The 21744-nt window shown below is 48.1% G+C and overlaps 2 protein-coding genes across 2 annotated transcripts in view; one reads left to right on the top strand and one right to left on the bottom strand.

Annotated features, from left to right (window-relative positions):
* Positions 1–14064, top strand: part of EML5 (EMAP like 5) — a 41690-nt gene extending 27626 nt beyond the window's left edge. Inside the window, exons 17-43 of the mRNA XM_053475522.1 lie at positions 150–250; positions 1103–1305; positions 1574–1685; positions 1932–2059; positions 2567–2708; positions 2857–3009; positions 3223–3354; positions 3993–4081; positions 4571–4747; positions 4870–5071; positions 5336–5462; positions 6183–6197; positions 7350–7428; positions 8246–8375; positions 8636–8734; positions 9889–9909; positions 10224–10397; positions 10555–10763; positions 10991–11148; positions 11468–11582; positions 11884–12072; positions 12179–12351; positions 12528–12690; positions 12985–13088; positions 13371–13524; positions 13654–13754; positions 13867–14064. Of these exons, the coding sequence (XP_053331497.1) occupies positions 150–250; positions 1103–1305; positions 1574–1685; positions 1932–2059; positions 2567–2708; positions 2857–3009; positions 3223–3354; positions 3993–4081; positions 4571–4747; positions 4870–5071; positions 5336–5462; positions 6183–6197; positions 7350–7428; positions 8246–8375; positions 8636–8734; positions 9889–9909; positions 10224–10397; positions 10555–10763; positions 10991–11148; positions 11468–11582; positions 11884–12072; positions 12179–12351; positions 12528–12690; positions 12985–13088; positions 13371–13524; positions 13654–13754; positions 13867–13903 (3487 nt within the window). The 3' untranslated portion in view covers positions 13904–14064. The remainder of the gene's footprint in view (positions 1–149; positions 251–1102; positions 1306–1573; positions 1686–1931; positions 2060–2566; positions 2709–2856; positions 3010–3222; positions 3355–3992; positions 4082–4570; positions 4748–4869; positions 5072–5335; positions 5463–6182; positions 6198–7349; positions 7429–8245; positions 8376–8635; positions 8735–9888; positions 9910–10223; positions 10398–10554; positions 10764–10990; positions 11149–11467; positions 11583–11883; positions 12073–12178; positions 12352–12527; positions 12691–12984; positions 13089–13370; positions 13525–13653; positions 13755–13866) is intronic.
* Positions 14065–15357: 1293 nt separating this feature from the next.
* Positions 15358–21699, bottom strand: ZC3H14 (zinc finger CCCH-type containing 14). The gene is made up of 17 exons (XM_053475359.1): positions 21571–21699; positions 21016–21058; positions 20803–20917; positions 20417–20457; positions 19963–20098; positions 19457–19874; positions 19146–19336; positions 18867–18967; positions 18293–18478; positions 17825–17896; positions 17568–17715; positions 17205–17425; positions 16869–16971; positions 16544–16680; positions 16381–16463; positions 16190–16296; positions 15358–15653 (listed from the first exon to the last, which is right to left on the bottom strand). The coding sequence occupies exons 1-17, from the start codon at positions 21604–21606 to the stop codon at positions 15647–15649; spliced, it is 2145 nt and encodes a 714-aa protein (XP_053331334.1). The 5' UTR covers positions 21607–21699; the 3' UTR covers positions 15358–15646.
* Positions 21700–21744: the final 45 nt, after the last annotated feature.

The following is a 21744-nucleotide window of genomic DNA, read 5'->3' as shown; positions in this document are numbered from 1 at the left end:
ACGATAGACGGCACGGGTTATATTTGTAGCGTTTCAGGATGCGCGGCCCCCGGATTTACGCGCAGGGCCATGTCCGGATCTGTGAGGGTCTTTCCGGGTCTTTCCGTTTTGTAGCAGAATAACTTTTTTTGGTTATTATTGACTTTTAGAGGAAGCAAAGAAAAGATCTTCGCGGTGAAGATGAATCCGTTCACTCCGGACAAGCTGATCACGGCCGGCATAAAACACCTGAAGTTCTGGAGACGGGCAGGTAAAGTGAATAAGACAGACATTAAATAGAACCTCAGAACCCACCGGCAGATCGGCCCCATCTGGCCCCCGTCTAGTCGCCCGTTTCTCCTGCTGTAACGACTCAAACCTTAATCAGTCGTTGGTCTCGTCTTAGATTCAGGAGCTGTACGTCTATCCCATGCATGTTTAATACCCTCACTGTATTGCCCTCTACCACCTCTGCTGGGAGGCTGTTCCATTTATCTACCACCCTTTCAGTAAAGTAAAATGGAGAGTAAAACACAGCAGCAATACTTTCAAGACCTTTAGGAGTCGCATGTTTAATCCCCTCGCTGTATAAAAAGGCATCTGAGGAGGTCACTGATGTCCTGGGTCATTCGTCACTTAATGCTTTTAATAACGCCGCCGGCCTCTGCAGGAAAGATCCATCGTTATTAGCGAATATTACCGCGGAGAGAAACTCAGGGAAACGCAGGAATAACCAGAAATCCATCATCTGACCTCAATCTGTAATTAGAAAATATTTGTTTAGCTTTTTGTTTCTATTATTGCTAAAAGCAACAAATCCTGAAAAAAATGGAAAAATGTGTATTATTTGGCTTTTCATGGTCTTCTATCGCCACCTAGTGGACAAAACTCCAATTACACCTCTGAATAACATTACATTATTATTGTTGTTATTATTATTATTATTATTATTTATTTTTTTATAGTTCCAACAATTTACACATTACATTTATTTATATGGCTCCAGCTGAGGCCGTAGCGCTGTTACAATAGGTGGAGAGTAAAATTGGCGCTTATATGTATATTGTATAGTTCCATTACATATATAATATATACAGCTTGTAGGTCTCCTTTCCTCTGGCAGGCGGAGGTCTGATCGGACGCAAGGGCTGCGCAGGAACCGGATCGAAAAGCGAGACCATGATGTGTGTGGTGTACGGCTGGACGGAGGAGATGTCCTTTTCTGGAACATCTACCGGAGACGTTTGTATCTGGAGAGACCTCTTCCTCATGAAAACGGTTAAAGCCCACGACGGGCCGGTGTTCAGCATGCACGCTCTGGATAAGGTGAATTAACTTGTTTTGTCCCAAAACATGTCCCCACGTGACACTTTGCTCCTGGCGCTATGGTTCCATATAGATATAGATATAGATATATATATAAAGATAAATGTTTCCATTGGGAGAGAAGATTCCATGGTTGAGGTATAAGCAATGTCTAGAGCCAAACCACCATGGGGAAAATATTAGCCCTATTCAAGGGGTGAGGCGACGGCAGGATAGGGCAGAATTGTCGGGGAACTTCCGTGATGCTTGTGTTTGTTTCCCGTCGCAGGGCTTTGTAACGGGAGGAAAGGATGGAGTGGTAGCTCTTTGGGACGATGCCTTCGAACGATGCCTCAAAACCTACGCTATAAAAAGGGCTGCGTTGGCCCCAGGATCTAAAGGTGATTTATCCCGCTCCAGCAGGCAGGTCAGCGGGCAGGTCCTCTCTGGGGCTGGTGGCAGCACCGATGCGTAACCTTACATTGCTGCACGTGGTTCCGTCGTCACTTCTCAGCTAGTCCGTTCTAAGGGTTAAGACGTCGTTTGGTGAGAGGAGGAAGGAAGAAGCTCCGGCTCTCCTCGCGTTCTCCCCCAAACATCCTAACATTACCGGGAATCTTGAATTGCTGAATCCGTGTTCCAAACAGGGCTTTTGCTAGAAGACAACCCGTCCATCCGTGCCATATCCCTGGGCCATGGTCACATCCTGGTGGGAACCAAGAACGGGGAGATTCTGGAGGTGGATAAGAGCGGACCCGTCACTTTACTTGTTCAGGTATCGGACTTCTTTCGTTTCACCTTTTCTTAGTAAAAATTCTGTAATCCAGCCTAACGAGACCATTATTGTCACCGAAATCGTCCGATTCCATTCGGTTGGTCCGGAGCAGGTTCAGGTACCGGGGGAAAGTCCTTACTTACGTCTGGAAATGGCCACTGGGACTTTCCGTCTCATAAAATGTCAACCTCTATCGGCTGTTTGCGTCTCATTGAGCCAAATGGCCCCCGAGGAACCCTTAAATCCTGGCAGGCACCGTCACTCTTTAATATTCACACCCAGACATTCGGAGACGGAGCCCTCGTGAGTTCTGCTCCCGCAGCCGTTGTCAGCCGGCGGAGATAATGATCCCGAGAAGACATTGAAAGATTCCGCCGGCCTCCTTAATGACGCGGCCGCTCTGTCTCTGTTTAACCAGGCGGGTTCCCCCGCGGCTGGGCGACGGATCTTAGTGGAGTAACACGATAATGGCTATTCCCTTCCCTGTTTCATTTTTTTTTTTTTTAGGGACACATGGAGGGAGAGGTTTGGGGTCTGGCCACTCACCCTCACTTACCAATCTGTGCCACCGTAAGTGAGGATAAGACCCTCCGAATTTGGGACCTGTCCCCGAGTCACTGCATGCTGGCTGTTCGCAAGCTAAAGAAAGGTAACGTTAAGAGGTTGGGGGAACGAGAGAAAAACAGGAGCTAAAATGCAAAATGTTTGAAAATTCCATTGGTTTCCATGGCGATTGCCCTTGATGGGTGTCCGTAGCCGGCACCCACTTACCTGTGTGCTTTTTTCCCCCTCCCCAGGCGGAAGATGCTGTGCCTTCTCCCCGGACGGTAAAGCGCTGGCCGTCGGACTGAACGATGGGAGCTTTTTAATCGTTAATACGGACACGATGGAGGACCTGGTCTCGTTTCACCATAGGAAGGACGTCGTCTCCGATATCCGCTTCTCCCCTGGTGGGTAACGGGCCGAGCGACGCTGAACTCTCCCTCTCTCTCAGGAGCCACGGAATTCCAGCGGCCCCGAGCTTTAATTTCTTGGAGCGTTGGCGTCGGTTGCGTTCTTAGAAGCCGATCCCGCCGCTTGCGTTTGATGCCGCGTGTTTGCACGTTGATCCGTTCCGCGGTGCGTTTGGGAAGCGATCTGTTTTACGGCCGCTTGTGTTGCAGGCGCGGGGAAGTACCTGGCCGTGGCTTCCTACGACAACTTTGTAGACATTTACAACGTGAAGAGCAGCAAGCGGGTCGGGGTCTGCAAGGGATCGTCCAGCTACATCACGCACATCGACTGGGACGCCCGAGGTGAGGGGTTACCGTCCCGTGCCGGTGAGGGGTTACCGTCCCGTCCCCGGGGGGCCGTTTCAGCATCGGGTCTACTTCTAGAACACCTGTCTGTGAATTATTATTGTTATTATTTAATGTATTATTTATCATTATTTTATGTATTAATAATTTAATTCATTTTTGATCTGATCTAAAAAACGACTTTATTCCCGACCAATAATTATCCCTCGTTTTTTTGTAATATAACGAAAACCATGACAGCGTAAAAAAATCCCTTATTATTGTCTTAGTTTATCTCAGAACGGAGATCTTTTTTTTTACCTTCGTAGCCGGTGCACGGATAAGGCGTGTAGTGATGTCATACTTCAACAGGAAGGTTGGAGCCCAGAGGGGTTGGGTGGCCATCCTGCCTCTATTAGAGAATCCCGGGCCCCTCAGCAAGTTGTGTTCAGGGGCCCCACCATGTCTCACAATGTTAAAATATCAGGGTATGCTGGGTAACAGAACATTTAGGAGAGCCGTTGGGTCCCCTTAGAACCCGGGGGTCTGTACTACGCTCCTGTGGGGAGAGTGAGATTACCAGTTATTCCCCCAGCGCGTGCCGGCTGAGAGTTGTGTGTCCCGGCAGCCGTGTGACCGTCCTGTGCTCTTTTCAGGGAAGCTGCTGCAGGTGAACACGGGGGCCAAGGAGCAGCTCTTTTTTGAAGCCCCCCGAGGGAAGAAGCAGAACATTCTCAGCCAGGAGGTAAGGGAAGAGCGGTCGCTGCTTTCTGAAGCCCGTCGGTGGACAAATTTATTATTATTTACTGTTTTATATAGCGCCATCGTATTCCGTAGCGCTGTACAAAGGGTAGACGGGACTAGAAGAATATAACAATATGATTTACAGAGACAGCAGGGGACAAATATACAATAATAGTATTTTCTGCGTGGAAACGAATGCGTTGAAGCAACCTCTGTCGGTATTACCGGTATTCATCATCATTAATTTGAAATAAATATTTTTTTTACTAAAATATAATTTATTTATTTTTTATCCCGGAAGGACCCAAACAGGGAAATTCTGAATAAAACGACACTAATTATACTAATAATATAACTCATTATACTCATCATCATCATCTTGCTGAAAGATCCCCTGGTAGCCAACATTACCCGTGTAGGTCATCCGGGAGTGTATACTCAGAATATACTCGGTGTACTAGGAGTGTGCACTCAATATCCTATTTCTCAGGTAGAAAAGGTTTCCTGGTCGTCGTGGACGAGTGTCCTGGGTCCGAGCTGCGAGGGCATCTGGCCCGTGATCGGCGAAGTAAGCGACGTGACGGCTGCCAGCCTCACCGCAGATGGCAAGGTCTTGGCGACCGGAGACGACTTTGGTTTCGTGAAGCTGTTCCGGTACCCGGTTAGAGTACGTATTCAAATACATTCGCTTCGGACGTCCGCGGCGGCTGTTATAATGACTGATCTGCGCGCCGGCGGTGAAAGGGTTACTCCATTAGCGGCACCTGATGCCCCTTGTCTGGTTCTCAGGGGAAGTTCGGGAAGTTTAAGAGGTACGTGGCACACAGCTCGCACGTCACCAACCTGCGCTGGGTGCACGACGACAGCCTGCTGGTCACCGCCGGGGGTCTGGACACGTCGCTCATGCTGTGGACCCACGATGCCGAGGGGCACCGGGAGAGCAGGCAGTGCGACAGCGAGGAGTCCGACCTCGACTCCGAGGAGGACGGAGGTACGGACAACAAAACGCGCGGCCCGGGAGGGGAGCCAATCACAGAGCTCTGTGTGTACAGGGTGCATGCGCCAACGAAGAGTTAATCCAGACCGGTCACTTTAATCGGGCAATACAGCTTTATAAACGTAGTATGATGTCACTGAGTCTTAGTGTGATACGGCATCTCTCTCGGTATTCTTAAAAGTCATTAAATTAAAAGAAATATCCCGGAAAGAAAAAATCACTTTAGACTTTCTAGAAACAAAGCTGTCTCCCTATCAGGTTACGACAGCGACGTCACCAGAGAGAACGAAATGAATTACACCGTCAGAGCTTTATGCACCAATATCCGGCCGATGGTGGGAATCAAACCGCACCTCCAGCAGAAGGAGCTGTCTCTGGATGAGAGGTAGATGTGACAGGGCGGCCGGACACCGGGACCGGCGGCGATCCTGCTGGATTAACGGCTGTTCGGGTTTAGGGCCTCGTTTGGGCTCTGAGACGGCGCGGACTAGTCATTTCATTACAATAATTATACGTGATAAGGGCCGGCCCTGCATAATGTATACTGAAATCAGTGACATGAAACTGTTCCTTATAACCATACCTGGGAACTTCTCCGGTTCTGCTGGTCGCCACCGGAAAACTCGGGGTCCTTGCCCATTTCCCCCTTAAACAGAAGCGTGCCCCACAAAGTCAGTGACAACGCCCACTGGCATCACCGCGACCGTCTAGTGACATCACCACGACCGTCTAGTGACATCACCACGACAGTCTAGTAACATCAGACGTGACCGTCCAGTGACATCAGCCCGGTCACCCACTGACATCACCATGACCGTCCAGTGACATCAGCGCGACCGCCCACTGACATCAGCCCGGTCACCCACTGACATCACCACGACCGTCCAGTGACATCAGCGCGACCGCCCACTGACATCAGCCATAACTCACTGTTTGGTGAATAAACCCCCCAAATGGGAAAGTTCATTTTCCTCGATCTTACACGTCACCTGCGTGAAAATGTAACCCTTTGTGTGCCGGATGAATACTCTGTTAACCTGCCTTTGCCGTTAACCCCTTTCCGCTCCTAACCCGTCTCTCTGCTTCCTCCCGCCGTCCCGTGAAGGCAGGGCGTAGTCAGGTAAGCAGCCGAAAACTCAGAACCGTTTCTCCGATGTCATTTAATATAGACGGGAAAACTCACAGGACCCGATACTGCGTTAGAGAGTTAACCCCTCTAACGCCACAGGGTTGTATAATTGTAAAACTATATAAATAGCGATAAACGTTAAAAGTGTTTGTTTTGCTGTATTTTTCCTGGCAGAGGAGAGCAGCAGATGTTCATTTAATTGAAGTTTTCTTACATCGCTTATCAAATGCCTATCCGAACCTTCTAATTACCCCGGGAATGAATGAAGCGCAGTCTGTGAAAACCATACAGGGGTATTAAGCCTTACTTTAGCAGTAATGTCTGCGCCCCGCATTAAATGAACTGGAAAATAAACAGACCCAGGTTCAAATGTGATATCGTTTATCGGGGGTCGGGGCCGATGCCAAGGAGAATTTTTTTTGCCGGCCATTAATTTTTATGGGAACACGTCCGTTTCAGCACAGATCAAAAGGCTTATTAAAGGGACGCATCCGCCACCACGCTGCGGCAATTACATATGACCAATAATGTTTTGCATTCAATCGAGAGATGCGTACGTGTTTAAGCAAATACCCTGAATAAAGTTTTATTGCGTTTTTCAGGGGTTAACAACCAGGATTTATCCTTAGAATTCTAATTATTGATTGATATATTGATATGGGGCCATCATATTCCGTAGCGCTGTACAATGAATACCCGCGTCCTTTACATGCAGCCTTCGCTCCGTTTACGTCTCTGATCCTCCACCTTTAGCTGTCCTTGTGTATGTAATTCTTATCTCTTTCTCACCTGCTGCTCTGTAGAGGTTCCAGGTAATTTTGTTCCTCTAAATGTTGTTTCATCCCCATCTATTTCATCTTCACTTATCGGTATCCAGTGATCTGCCGTCTGAATGTCGTCAATGTATCTTACGTCGTCGATATACCCATCGTCGTGCATATTCCTTCTTCATACATTTGTTTCAAAGGCTTTGTTTCCGTCCCGTGATGTTCTATTGAATCTTAATCATAATCATGAGACTTCTTCACAGCGGGGTGGAAAATGTTTTAAAACCTTCACATCCTTCCGACTGGTCTGTGGGTCAGGAAACGTCACAGCACATCTTACGAGGGACGTTTTTTATTAATGGTTTTCTGTTTTCAGACCTCCCGTTAGTCGGGCATTACCGCCCCCCGAAAAACTTCAGACTAATAACGTTGGCAAAAAAAAGAGACCCATTGAGGTACGTATGTGACCGCTCACAGCCGACTCTTTGGGTAATTAAATTCCATTTAATTTTATTAAATAAAATTAAATGGAATTTATTAATATAAATATTCAGAATGTATAAATATAATAATAATATAAATATTAAGAATGTATTAATATATGAATGATATAAATATTAAGGATTTATTAATATATTAATATAAATATTCAGAATGTATTAATATATTATCGATATAAATATTCAGAATGTATTAATATATTAATGATATAGATATTCAGAATGTATTAATATATTAATATAAATATTCAGAATGTATTAATATATTAATGATATAAATATTCAGAATGTATTAATATATTAATGATATAGATATTCAGAATGTATTAATATATTAATGATATAGATATTCAGAATGTATTAATATATAATGATATAGATATTCAGAATGTATTAATATATTAATGATGTAAATATTAAGAATGTATTAATATATGAATGAAATAAATATTAAGGATTTATTAATATATTAATATAAATATTCAGAATGTATTGATATATTAATGATATAGATATTCAGAATGTATTAATATATTAATGATATAGATATTCAGAATGTATTGATGTATTAATGATATAGATATTAAGGATTTATTAATAAGGAGGTTAATGTTGTGTGTTTCGCCAAACTCCTGCGAATAAACAAAATAAATGCTGCTAATAATAAGTAGGTTCTAATCTAGAACTCTCAGAAAACAAATGGACTCCTTAAAGCAAATCACACGCTTCGCCAGATGCTGTAACGTTTGTAATGTTTGTTCTGTGACGGCAGGATCTGGTTCTTGAGTTGGTGTTCGGATACCGGGGAAGAGACTGCCGGAATAACGTCCATTATCTCAATGACTGCGCTGATATTCTGTATCACGCGGCGTCGGTCGGCATCCTGTACAACGTGGCTACAGGTTAGCGGAGCGCTCGTTATATCACCTTTTTACGTTTAGAATGTTCCGGCTCCGGATGAGAACATCGACTGGACCTTTAACCATGGAAATTCTTCTCCAGCGGCCTCCAAAAAATAAATCGGACTGGTATTTTTGTAACTGGAATTGGGCTTTTCAGTATTTGTGGATTGTTGTACGTTTCTAGAGCGGGTGGATTGTTGTATGTTTCTAGAGCAGGCGTGCGCTCTATCCTCTAATCTGACACCGTTGCCTCGTTTCAGGTTCTCAGAGCTTCTACCAGGAACACACGGATGACATTTTGTGCCTCACTATAAACCAACACCCCAAATTCACCAACATTGTGGCAACTGGCCAAGTAGGTATGTTTGTACGTATTACCCTCAGGCTTGGAGCCTCCTCGGTGCGTTGACCTGTCCGGCATTCTAATGCTGCACGTGCATTCTGCTCTCAAATGCTTGCGGTTGTAGATCGGTCGGATACTAATAGTGCGTTCTAATAGTGCGTGTATCAATCTTCTGAAATTACTATCGCATGTTACATTCTAATACCGGCGTGCATTCTAGATTCTGATGCAGTGTGTGCTTTCTAACTGATACAGAGTGTGTATGCTAATGTTATATGTACATTCTAACATTCGATACAACTTATGCACTCAAGGCTGGTGGAAGCAACTATAACAAAGAGCTGCCTTTAGCTGAACTGCAACCTACCCTACCCTGTGTGTATTATAACAAATACTGCGTGTGCATTCTAATTAAATACACTGTGTGCATTCTGATATACTGCGTGCATTCTTAATAAATACACTGTATGCATTCTAATGTAGTGTGTGCATTCTGAATAAACAAATTGTGTGCGTTTTAACTAATATAGTGTGTGCATTCTAATGTCCGGTTTGTATTCTAACTAAATTAACTGTGTGAATTCTAGCAAGTTAATACATTGTGTGCATTCTAACTAATTAATACACTTTATGCATTCTAACTAAATATATTTCACTAATATAATAGTATGTGCCTTCTATAACATATGGCTTGAATTCTAACTAAATCCATTGTATGAAACTAAATACACCGTAAGTAGTCAATCATCTGTGCATTCTAATATAGAGTGTGCAGTTTAATACGCTGTGTGCATTCTATCTCAGTATTTACTTATTTAGTAGACATTTCTAATAAAGCCCTGGACTTTGTTCTGATCCGAGTCATTAAAATAAAATGCCCCCGTATTACGGTGACGGAGCGGCTCTTTGGTGGCTTCCGCGGTGCATTGTGGGGATGACAAATGTGTGCTTTTAACCCTTTCGGCGCAGCAGTAGTATTGCATTTCTTGTTTATGGTGCAAAATGCGTTGGCAAACAGTGTTTCCTTAAAAAAGGATACATTCTATCTGTCACTGTATTATATTATTTATATATATACTTAAAGGTGATTCCCTTTCCAGCAGTGCAGGGGTTAATAAGCTGTGGGTTTGCCCATTCCTGGTTATAATGAGCCCATTTTGTTTGTTTCAGGTGATGCGGCCGATATGTCTGGTGAGTGAGGGACGGGGATAATATTGGGTTATAGTTCAATAAAAAGATTGTTAGGCTTTGTGTGAGTATTGCTTTGGGCTCCGTGTGCACGGCAGGTAACCAGGGGGGTTCCGTGTGCACGGCGCCAGTAACCGGGGGCTCTGTGTGCACGGCGCCGGTAACCAGGGGGGTTCCGTGTGCACGGCTCAGGTAACCGGGGGTTCCATGTAACTTCAGGTTGAATACAATAAGACCTTTTAACCCCTTTGCTGCTGCAGGGAAGTGGCTGAGATATGATAGCGATTCACGAGCTTCTTCCACGCGTGTCTTTGCAGCGACGGCGCCGTCTATCCACGTGTGGGACGCAATGACCAAGCAGACGCATTCTGTCCTCCGCTGCTATCACTCCAAGGGCGTTTGTTCCGTCAGCTTCAGTGCCACCGGCAAACTCCTCCTGTCTGTCGGACTGGACCCCGAACACACCATCACCATATGGAAGTGGCAAGAAGGTACCGTCCCGTTATCCCGGCAAACAGCAGCTGCCGCCGCATACCCCTCCTCTGATTATTATCATTGTATTATTGTATTGTATTGTTTTGCACTGATGCCCCCCCTCTGTTTCATATCGGGACCCCCGTTAATTCGGACGCCTTTGTTTCTCTTCAGGGGCCAAAATCGCCAGCAAGGCCGGTCACAATCAGCGCATCTTTGTGGCCGAGTTCCGACCCGATTCGGACACCCAGTTTGTGTCTGTCGGGGTGAAACACGTGCGGTTCTGGACTCTGGCCGGGAGGGCGCTGCTCAGTAAGAAGGGCATGCTGAGCTCCATCGAGGACGCGCGCATGCAGACCATGCTGGCGGTGGCATTCGGAGCTGTAAGTGTCCGTCCTCTGCGCGGACTTTCTATTTATTCTCAGCTGAGGGGCCGGAGAGTGCCCAAGGTGCCCCCCAGCATAACGAGCTCACGGGGAGAAATGCGTTAATAAAATAATTTTAAGACCATTAACGACTACTAAAGCCAACGAAGTCCTGCTATTGGCTGCGTTCACATATCTCTTGTTGATAATGATTGGCCCTCGTCTGTTTTGCGGCCTCTTCGCAGGGTAACCTGACCTTCACCGGGACGATCAGCGGGGACGTCTGCGTCTGGAAAGACCACATACTGTCTAGGATCGTGGCCAAAGCTCACAACGGGCCAGTGCTCACCATGTACACCACGCTGAGGGACGGCCTGATCGTCACAGGCGGGAAGGAGAGGCCGTAAGTGATTCTGATTGGCTCCTGGGCCGGTGGCGGAAAGGAAGTGACACGGAGGAAGTTCCTTCCTTCCTTCCAAGGGAAATCATTCCATTTCACAAATTTAAGAAATGTCAACTGTTTCCGGCGAGAAGATCTGCGCTTTTCCAGAAAAAATGATATTGACCAAATTTGTAATTGAATTGGTTTTTATTAACCCTTCTTGGGCGATCTGCCCCATACACAGACGCGGTGCATTCGCCAAAGTTAATTGTTTCCCGTCACAATGTATCCTCCTCCGGTTAAACGTAGCGCCGATAACAAGCCATTTTGGTCTCTTTAGAACCAAGGAAGGTGGCGCGGTGAAGCTCTGGGATCAGGAACTGAAAAGATGTCGCGCCTTCAGACTGGAGACGGGTCAGCTGACGGACTGCGTGAGATCCGTCTGCAGAGGGAAGGTAAAAGCCGTACGGACACCGTGACCGTATCGCGATGTGGCTCTGTCTTACTGTAGCCCGCGGTAGGGCGACGCACTACGGCAGGTCTACGTTATAGGCTTACCGGCAATAAATCAATATGGCGGTGCCGATCAATATGACAAACGAAGAAATTCGTACGATTCCACTGTGTGTATTAATGAATACTCCGGACTCTTCTCTCTTGGTGCATGTCAGGTCTCCTTCAGTTTGAGGCTTGGCTCACAGAGAGGAGCCCCCAATATGGCGGCCTATTTGATCCCTTGACTTTTCTACTCTTCAGGGTAAAATCTTGGTGGGAACTCGCAACGCAGAAATCATCGAGGTCGGCGAAAAAAACGCAGCGTGTAACATTCTCATTAACGGACACATGGAAGGACCCATCTGGGGGCTGACCACCCACCCAACCAGAGACCTCTTTCTGTCGGCCGCAGAAGACGGGACAGTCCGGCTGTGGGACATCGCAGACAAGGTGCACAAAAAACTCTTCGTTATCATTCTTTGGATTAAATTGCGCTGGGAGAAAAAACGTTAACCTCTGGGGTCCCCTCCCCCGTCCTTTTTTTTTTTTCTCATAGAAGATGCTGAATAAGGTGAATTTAGGGCACGCTGCCCGCACGGTGTGTTACAGCCCGGAGGGGGACATGGTAGCCATCGGCATGAGAAATGGAGAGTTCATTATCCTTCTTGTAACCTCCCTGAAGATCTGGGGCAAGAAAAGAGACAGAAGGTCAGCTATTCAGGACATCAGGTGAGATCAGCGAGAGGGTTTAGATGGTGGGGACGCAGGTATCTGTACAGTACAGGTACTTATAGATAGAATCACCCGCCGGGGTTTCTCGGGGGTTCAGTTAACAAAGACTACAAATCTGTTATTATATATTTTTAAAAATGCGTTTTTTTTTGCCCCAACGGCTTTCCGCACAGATTCAGCCCGGACTCCCACTTCTTGGCCGTCGGCTCCAGCGAGAACGCTGTGGATTTCTACGACCTGACGATGGGCCCGTCGCTGAATCGGATCAGTTACTGCAAAGACATCCCCAGCTTTGTGCTGCAGATAGATTTTTCTGCCGACAGCCGCTACGTCCAGGTACCTCCTGCGGCTCTCGCTGCCGCCGCCGCCGCGTGTTTGTGGAAATGTCTTCGGTTTGCTGAGGATGATGAGATTCCTAAAGAACAAAAATAGACCAGTGGCTATCGATTTATCGCTTAAAAATGTATTCTTTGGGTTATGTTTCAACACGTCCTATGACGGAGCAAATAAGGTTTGCTGCCCCAAGTAAGATCCACAACGCTCACAAAGTTGCCCCGGAGACATGATATTATACGTTTATTTCACGTTCTCCTTTGCTTATCCTCCTGGGGTTTCTTTCGTCATCCTCAGGTCTCCACCGGATGTTACAAGCGACTGATCTATGAAGTGCCTTCCGGGAAACTGCTCACCGAGCAAGCCCTGATCGACAGAATTACGTGGGCTTCCTGGACCAGGTGGGCATCCGTACCTCGGGCCGAGCCCCCCTTTTATATGATCGCACCTGTTACAATGTATCCGCTTCACTAAGAAGCCCACACGTCCTTTGTATCCCTCCGAATAGCTGGGATGATATTATTATTAGTATTAAGGTTATATTAGAACGTTGGAAACATCCTCGCCTGTTTCTGCTACCCGAGGAAGGGGCGATCTCTAGACTTTTCTCACCCATTCCATTTCAGAATGTAAGCGACCCGTCTTTTTTGGCTAAACCTCTTTTCTCCTCATCTTCCGTCCAGCGTCCTCGGAGACGAGGTGGTCGGAATCTGGTCCAGACACAACGAGAAGTCGGACGTGACGTGCGCCTCCGTCTCTCACTCAGGAATAAGCCTGGTTACCGGGGACGATTTTGGAACGGTCAAACTATTCGACTTCCCCTGTCCTGAAAAATTTGTAAGAGCTCTTTCGTTTTTCTTTTTGCATTTGATTGTGATTTTTTTTTTATTGTGGTCCATTGACCGGCCCGTCCGACTAACCTCATCATTCCATGCTTTGTCTTCATGGCGTATTCTATGTTCGCAGGCGAAACACAAGCGCTTTCTGGGGCACTCTGCCCACCTGACCAATATCCGCTTCACCAGCGGGGACAGGTACGTGGTCAGCGCCGGAGGAGACGACTGCAGGTGAGGTCAAAGCCCCAGCTTACCCCAATATAGAATTTAGCATTTTATTTTTGTTACCCGTTGGTAAATCTCCCTGCCCCCACCCCGATTCTCTGTCTCTCGGTCGCTGCAGCTTGTTCGTATGGAAATGCGTGCATATGCCGCACTGACGGGAACCGACCTGCCGAGCGCCGCTCACTCCACCTCTCAGGCCAGGTGCGATGGGGGATTCTCTCTGAGTCTGCAAGGAGCGATGCAGAGTCACGGAGAAGGTACGGGGGCAAAACTACCACGGTCGGAGACCCCTTTTTTGGGGATCGTTTGGAGGCTCACAGGCAGGCATGTCCACCGCAGAGGATTTTTCCAAGCAAGCCCACATGGAGAAAGCATGCGTCCGCCCCGGCTCGAGCCCGTCCCGAGGACTGATGAGTGTTGGCTTTTAAAGCAGACATCTTTTTTTGGACGGCTCGTCTATCAGAGGGCCACTCGATAACTTGTTTACGGACGAAACGGCAGCCCACGGCCGCCCCCAAGGGTCCAAGATCGGTCCAGCTGCTAGTGACCCGCACGGCCTGGTATGACACTCTACTCATGGCCACGTTCGACTAGCCGTGCCAGCGGGGATGCGGCTCGCTTTCCGAGTGCCTTCCCTACACTCCCAAAGTTTAATGACTCCTGTATTTGCCTTGTAAGTCAAACTGCGCGTCACAGGCTGAAGTTGCCATACCTGCATCTGTGCTGCTTGTTCTCCCTTCCATGGAGCTCTTACCATGAAGATGTTATATAGGCTGTCAAGCTGTGTATTTTAACCCCTCGGTAGATCGTTGTGGTCGCCGAAGGGGCTATGGGTGCATTTATCCTAACTAAAAAAGTGATAAATATAATTTCCTACACATCCTCCCGACATTCCTTAATAGTTTGTCTGCTAGAAGGGCTACTAAGAGTCAGTATTGGGCTACCAATTACCCGAGGAAGGACCTTCAGACCAAATTGGGGTAAATGCAGGAGAGAGAGAGAGTTATTTACAAGTTCTAAAGACGTCCGGCTCGGGAAAGCCTCCAAATTATTTTATATTTGCTCCGGGGGGCTCTCTATTAAGTGCCAGCCCGGGAATGAAAGTTAGAACAGGGTGCTCGATAAAGCGCCAACATATTCAGTAGCGCTGATTCAGGAGAGTGAAAGAAAGTCTGCATCTGACTCAGGAAAGGAAAGAGAGCGAAATACGCCGGCAGACAGCACATAGAGGGCGAAACGCACCGGCAGACTGCACAGAAACGGGAGATGGAATGATTTTACATTTGGTTTGATGTTTCCTCCTCTCCAAAGGGACCATAAACCCGAGGAAAAAGTGCCAAAGCCGGGGACGCTAGCTAGAAAATTAACAATTATAGCAACCGATACGTAATAAATTTAAGATCAGCCCTTCTGTGTTTCATATTTATTGCCCGGATTTTCATCAAAACCCTTCTACTGCGGACCAGAAAGAGACAGACTGCGCCGTTGTTCCGGTCTCGCGCCTGCAAGATGGGTGATTTTTTTTTTTTTTTGGCTAATTATTTTTGGAATAGATGTTGGCCAAATAAAGGTCACCTTCTGGCTTAAAAGAAATGAAAACAGCAACCTGTATTTTAAAAATAAAATGTATTATGAAGGGCAGTCAGATTACAACAAGCAACGTTCCAGTTTGTTTATAAAAATACAGGGGAAAAAAATTGAGGTCGATGGTTGAGGTTTTTCCCACCCAGCGGCATATAAAACCTGACAGAATATCACAGAAACGCCCCCAACAGTTTTACATAAGAATCTAAAAACACAGAAAAAAAAAAAAAGGTAAAACCAAAAATATGTAAATTGTGGGATTTCTTCCTCCTCCTTGCTGGTGTTACAGAGACAGACCGTCTCCCGCTACGCAGTCAGTCACTGAGGAGAGAAACAAAGTTCAGAAATTATATTTCTGTCTCTAATATACAGTATAGGTATATCATGCAAATATTACTCCGTTTCCCACGATCCCTCAGTGCAGACCGCACTGGAATCCCATTGGTCGGCCCGAGCAGGAAGTTGGAAGCCGCTTCCTGTTCTCTCCTCGTGTTGTTTTAGTGGATGGTGCGTGAGTCTCTAGCGCTAGAGATTGTTTCCAGCCGCGCAGGTCCCTCCGTAACCCTATTATCACAGATATCTCAGGGCAACGGGGCGATTTATACCCTGTGATGGGGCAGCAAGATGGCGGCTCGTGTATACAGGGCAATGGGGAATGAGTGAAATTTTGTATTAAAGATTGAAAGAAATGCATTATATTATCCCCTCTGCATTGACCATGAGGTCTAAAATAAGGTCAAAACTTCATGTTATGGCACAGACAAAAACGATATATAACAGCGTCAAGCCTGTTTCATGACAGACAGACAGACACTCCCCTCCATGCACTAAAGAGAACCCAAGACCAGAAGCCCTACCTGGCTTGTGACCGAATCCACGTCAGGGCATGGCGGGGTGGAACCGAGGATGACGGGTGGTAAAACTTACAGTCCGACCGCGTGCAGTGCGTGCTGAACCTGCAGTGCTGCGGGAGCCAGACAAAAACCAGCGTTAGAACGAGGACGGTGAACATCCATGACGGAGATTACTTTGTCGAGGCACACGTTACCTTGGGGTGGTAGAACGGGCAGTCTGTTTTCTTGCATGCTGGGAAGTAACGGCACTGCTGAGCGGCGGGATGCGTACCTTGTACTGGAGTAAAAACAAAAACACACGATGAAGCAGCCCTTGCACCCGCGGGAAGGTTTTCTAGAAAGCAGACTGAGGGTTACCTGGCTTTAGCGGAGCTGCAGGTAAACGCCTGCTGGCGTGCGTGAAAGGGCAATCGGCTTTGGTGCACTTCGCGTCGTATTTACAGTTCGGGTGGATGAAGAAGCACTTATCAGCGAATCGGCATTTGGGGAAAGCCCTGGAGAGACCAGAGAGGGTTCATCAAAACACAGAACAGACACAGAAAGGTAAGAACCGCTTGCTGGATTATGTAGAGAGCAATACCCCCCTAGTGCAGCACTATCTAGGACCGTTACAGAACCCCCTCCCCCCCAGTGCAGCACTATCTGGGGCTGTTAGAGTAGGGCAGGTACGTAGGGCTCTTACTTGCATGGCGCCGTGGGGTGGTGGTAAGTACAGCTGTCCGCATTCTTGCACGCCGGCCAATATTTGCAGCGTTCGTTAATCTTCTCCTTGGTCTCCGTTAACACTGCGAAGAAAGAACAGACGGGTATTTGGTTTCTGTGGCCCGTGGCAGGTACCGATGCCCCCTATAATGTGTGCGCTCAGTACGAGAGCGGCAAGGTTTCAGTGGATGGGGCAGGTAGTATTAAGCCCCATGGTTAACCCTGTCCTAGCAGAGGGCACAACAATCACCCAGCCTAAAAATTAAGAACAAGAAGTGTGTGTCCTGGAAGAAGCTGACGTGTAAAGCGGGCTCACCGTCTGTGTCGTGGAGCGGCTCTGGCAGGAGCTGCGTCGGATAACTCTGCTCCGCTCTGCTCAGCTTGCTGTACGGCTCTGGATACGTTTCCCCCTCCTCCGTGAAACACATGGGTTCCTCCTCTGGTTCCTGGTCTGACAGGTACCCAGGGGGGCTGGGGACTCCATCTAATGTCACAATGAACTTGGGGCTTGCTGGTTTCTCATAGGTGGATCCTTCCCTGATGAAACAAAACGGGGACATTATACCCAAAATAAATTAGGGGGCACCGGGTTCAGCACCATCGGGGCGACCGTCCCCTGCAGCCTTGTCCCGGGTAGCTTCAGCCAGTCCGGGTTCTATCCTGGTTTGGAGATCCTCACCTCGGCTGAATAAGACGGCCTGGCTGGGGTTGGATCTCGCCTGCTGGTTGAGCCGCGATGTTCTGGGGCGGCGGAGCAGAGAGTTTCGTTCTCTTCAGAATGAAGGATCTGCTGTCCACGGGTCTGAGAGTTTCAGCCTCTCGGGGGTCTAATGGAAACAAGACACGCAGTACGCATAAAATTAAGAAAACACTTATTTAAGGAGCCAGGGGTTAGAAATTCCAACAGAAATATTAGTTACAGAGAGGGACCCAAACCTTGTCTTTTGAGCGGAGGCTCCTCGGGGTCCGGCTGAAGCCTGGAGAACAAGTCCCTTCTGTACATGGTTTCTGAGAAGACACAAATCCACGTAAACTAAATGAATGAAATGTTATTACACGTTATACGCGATTGCTGCGAGGCTGGAAAAACAAAAAACAGGTTAAAATAATCTGCATTTCCATATAAAACCCGTTGATTGTCCCAACTTTTATTCTTCCTCCTGCGGAAAAGGATGGAAAAGCCCGCCTGCTCCTGAAGTAACTACTAAGCCCTTGATCCAGTGGATCCCTTAATATAGGATGTTAGAGCCGATCGCGGTCAGCATATGTTGAGATTATCACCGTACGGTCCGTCGTACACATATCAGAGAGCCTGAAGAAGACGGGCTTTCTGAGATGTTTATGTGGCTCGGCATCTTAGTCGAGGAACGTGGTGGCCGAAAACGGGCAAAAACAGGGACCAACCTGCTATCTCCGCTCCGGTGGGAAGCATCTCCACGCCTGCCGCGGGCTGCTCTCTCTGCTCCGGTGCTCCCTGCGGATCTGTCTGGTAATACAGCATGGCCGCCTGGCTCCTCATTAGAATCAGCTCCTCTTCCGAACGAGCCCTCGGGGCCACGGGCACTGTTTGCTTTTGGGGAGCTGCTATGGCTGAAAATATAAAGTAAAATTCGTATCAAAAATAAATACTTGGGAGGAAGTTTTGATTTTATTTTACTAATACTCCATTTTACTCCAAGCAACTAAATATCAAAGCTACCATGGGGATAATTACACTAAAGGAACGCGGCCAGGTATTTTAAAGGTCACGGTGAGGGTACGTCGGAAGAACATTATACCCCGTGGCACGTTATATCTTTGCTCCCTAGAAGGCGGCAAACCTTTTGGCTGCTACTTTATCTAAAAAGCTGATGCAAAGCTGGGTTGTGTTCCTCTCGGACTCCCCTAAGATCAGGGGGCTCAGCTTAGCCCCCGCTGCTCTGTAGTGCGCGGATACACTTTTACCCCCATGCTGTTACTGGTTACGGGGCTTTCCTACCTGTGGTGTAACTGGTTGTTTTGGTCACAGAGTCCTGCGCTTCGGAGATGGCCTTCAGAATCAGGTTCTTGTTTGCCTGTTTGGACGGAGGGAGGGACGGCCTAAAAATGCAGAGGGTTCGTCAAACGCGCTGAATAGTCACGGGGTCCCTTTACAGGGTTTGGAAGACCACCAGGAGACATTAACCCACCGATATAAACAAACTATATGTCTAACGTACGCGTGCAACCTCTCCCCAATGGCTGACCCAACCCGCCGAACACGCTGCCTCGTTTGTACCTTCTTTCTGGCCTCGCGGGCACCGAGACGCTGCTGGAAACACCAGTCGTGTGAGTGATATATTCCTCCTCTTCCTCTTCTTCTTCCTCCTCCTCCTCCTCCTCTTGTTCTTCTTCACCACCAAAAGGAACCCTCTTCACTTTTACAACAGAACTTACTACGGGGAGCTTCCGCTTCCGTGCGCCATCATCCTACAGAAATAAAAATTACCCACTGAATACAAAACTTCAAACTATATCCAAACAAAACGCAGGGAAAGGACCAGACAAGCAGGGAGTAAATACTCATTCGAGAGCGCCGCTCACACTCACTTCCATAGACACTCTAGCAGATGAGGTGTGTAACGTAGATCTGTAGGTCTCGGACACTCTAGGCGGATCTCGGGAGCTGTACAGGGCTTTGGTGTTCGTGCCGGCCGGTCTCCCGACAGAGGGTCTGCCGGGGGGGAGTCGCTGTAAAGCGCTGCCGCTCTCCGTGTCGCGGTACACTTGCTGCCCGCTGCCGGGGGGCCTGTACAGCTGGGCCGTGGGACGAGCGTTTCTGTAGGTGGAAGCGACCGCCGGTCTCTTCCTGGACTGAAAGGCGTTCTCGGACACGCAGGCCACGTCATCATTAAAAGGGTCGTCCACATCAAGTTTAATATCGATGACAGCCTCTGAAGGGGACAGTTCCCTGAGGGGTTTTACTGTAGACATGAGGCGGGCAGCTGCTCCAATGTCAGAAGAAATCCTGGAAAAGAAAGAGTGAAGGTCAACAACGAATCCCACCCGATACCATGACCGGCGTTGGGCGCTGAAAGGAGATTGGGGTGCAGTACCTCTCGTGCCTGGTGCTGGAGGCCGCCGCCGTCTTCGCATCTCGCCTCCCATCCTCTCTACTCGAGGGCAGGGATGGCAGCGGTGGCAAGGAGCTCTCAAAGATGATAGCCTCAGATGCCTTCAGGCTGTTGGACTCTGAAAGAACACAAACTTCAACTCATCAACACGGGTTATACTGAAGTTCGCAGCGGAGGCGGCCATCTAACGTATCTCCATCCAACACAGCAATAAGACATTATATATATATATATATATATATATATATATATATATATATATATATATATATATATCCCATCCATAAAATAAAAAAATAAAAGAGCCGGCATGGACCTAAAAAACGACCCCACGGATGCCGCTGCTGCATCCACCGAATCCCCCCTCGTGTTTCGGAAGAACAAAGGAATCCGTGGATTTCCACCGGAAACAAGAAAGATTAAAGGGGTCACTGACCTGGTGCGGCTGAGCGCAGCTTATCGAGGACCCCCTGCAGCCTGCGGACAAAAACACGAGTCAAAGATTATTTAACAATCACAGAATTCCCTGCACGACGCAACACAAGGTGAGACGGGAGCGCAGACGGGAGACGCTCGCAGCGTGATTTACTTTGGGAATAAAATACTCGCCGCGAGACGTTTCATTATCATTATTCTGTTTGCAAACGGGTTCAATCACCTCCGAAAAAGATGGCGGCTCCCTGACTTTTACCTCTTTATGTCCCTAATATCAAGGGAGGAGGCCGAGTTCAGAGGGGTCATGAGTGTGAGCGCCTCTCCTGAGATCGGGTTCTGGATCCACCAGTAACATAACGCCATTTAGCGGGCGCCGCGGGCACTCACCATGTGGTAAACCTGGAAGTGTTGCTCCCGAGGAAGAGGGAAAGGTCATCGGTCATCTGTTCTTGACTCTTCTTATTGGCCACCATGACCATGATGTAATCCGGCAGTTCCTCATCTAAACAGATATACAGATTTGGAGATCACGGATCACGTGTAACGTGTACAACGGTAAAGTATGACGAACAGACAATTACTATGACGTGTAACACGTACCGACATACGCGCCCAGCTCCTGGAGTTTGCCCTTGATGGCCGTCTGTAAGAAAAATGTAAATCAGACAAAAATCCGGATCAGCGGCCCCGGGGGCCTCGGTCACCAGCAGTGACCCTGTCCCCGTAGATCGGGGCCACCCAGACGCCCCATACTGCGCATGCTGCTGGGACAGGGCGGTTAATTAACTGCGGTGGCGGCAGAAACAGAATCAACTGCCGATCGCCGCTTATTTCACCAGAGCTCGGGGACACCGGCCTCACCCCTGCACTAGATTAGATTGCAAGCTCTGCTCTCACACTCCGGAGTCTGCTGTGCCCCCCAGGTGCTGGTTACACAAATCTGCCCCCAAGTCCCCCCGTAACACACCAGGGGCTACAGACTAAAAAACCCTTACCCCCAACCCTGACCCCACACACCCCAAAGCCCTCCCCCCACAACTTCAACACTGACCACCCCCACTCTCCTCCTCCCAATACGGACCCAGGACCCCCCACAACATATTGCCCTAAAGCCCCTGCATCCGGACCCCACACAGCCCCCTGCGAGCCCCGCACCCGAATCTTTCTGCTGATCTCCGTCCCGATCTCCATGGTAACAGCTGAGACCGGTGCAGCCGGTACACGGTCCTCGGGCTGCCGGGGAAAGATATCCGGGCAGAGCGGCCGCGACGGGGGGAGAGCTGAGCGGCACCTGGCGGCGAGGAGGAGGAACTGCAGCACCAGCACACC

This window comes from Spea bombifrons, chromosome 9, assembly GCF_027358695.1.
Source record: "Spea bombifrons isolate aSpeBom1 chromosome 9, aSpeBom1.2.pri, whole genome shotgun sequence".
Taxonomy (NCBI): domain Eukaryota; kingdom Metazoa; phylum Chordata; class Amphibia; order Anura; family Pelobatidae; genus Spea; species Spea bombifrons.
Note: the sequence above shows the minus strand (reverse complement) of the source record. Positions and strands in the feature narration are given on the sequence as shown.

What these genes read in the sequence shown, in the direction of transcription:
- ZC3H14 (XM_053475359.1), bottom strand. Translation starts at nt 21,606, where the DNA reads ATGGAGATCGGGACGGAGATCAGCAGAAAGATTCGG. An exon ending in ACTTCCAGGTTTACCACATG is followed by an intron (nt 20,458 to 20,802) that starts GTGAGTGCCCGC and finishes TTTTGTCCGCAG; the next exon opens with GCTGCAGGGGGTCCTCGATA. An exon ending in CACCGGAGCGGAGATAGCAG is followed by an intron (nt 17,897 to 18,292) that starts GTTGGTCCCTGT and finishes GTGTCTTCTCAG; the next exon opens with AAACCATGTACAGAAGGGAC.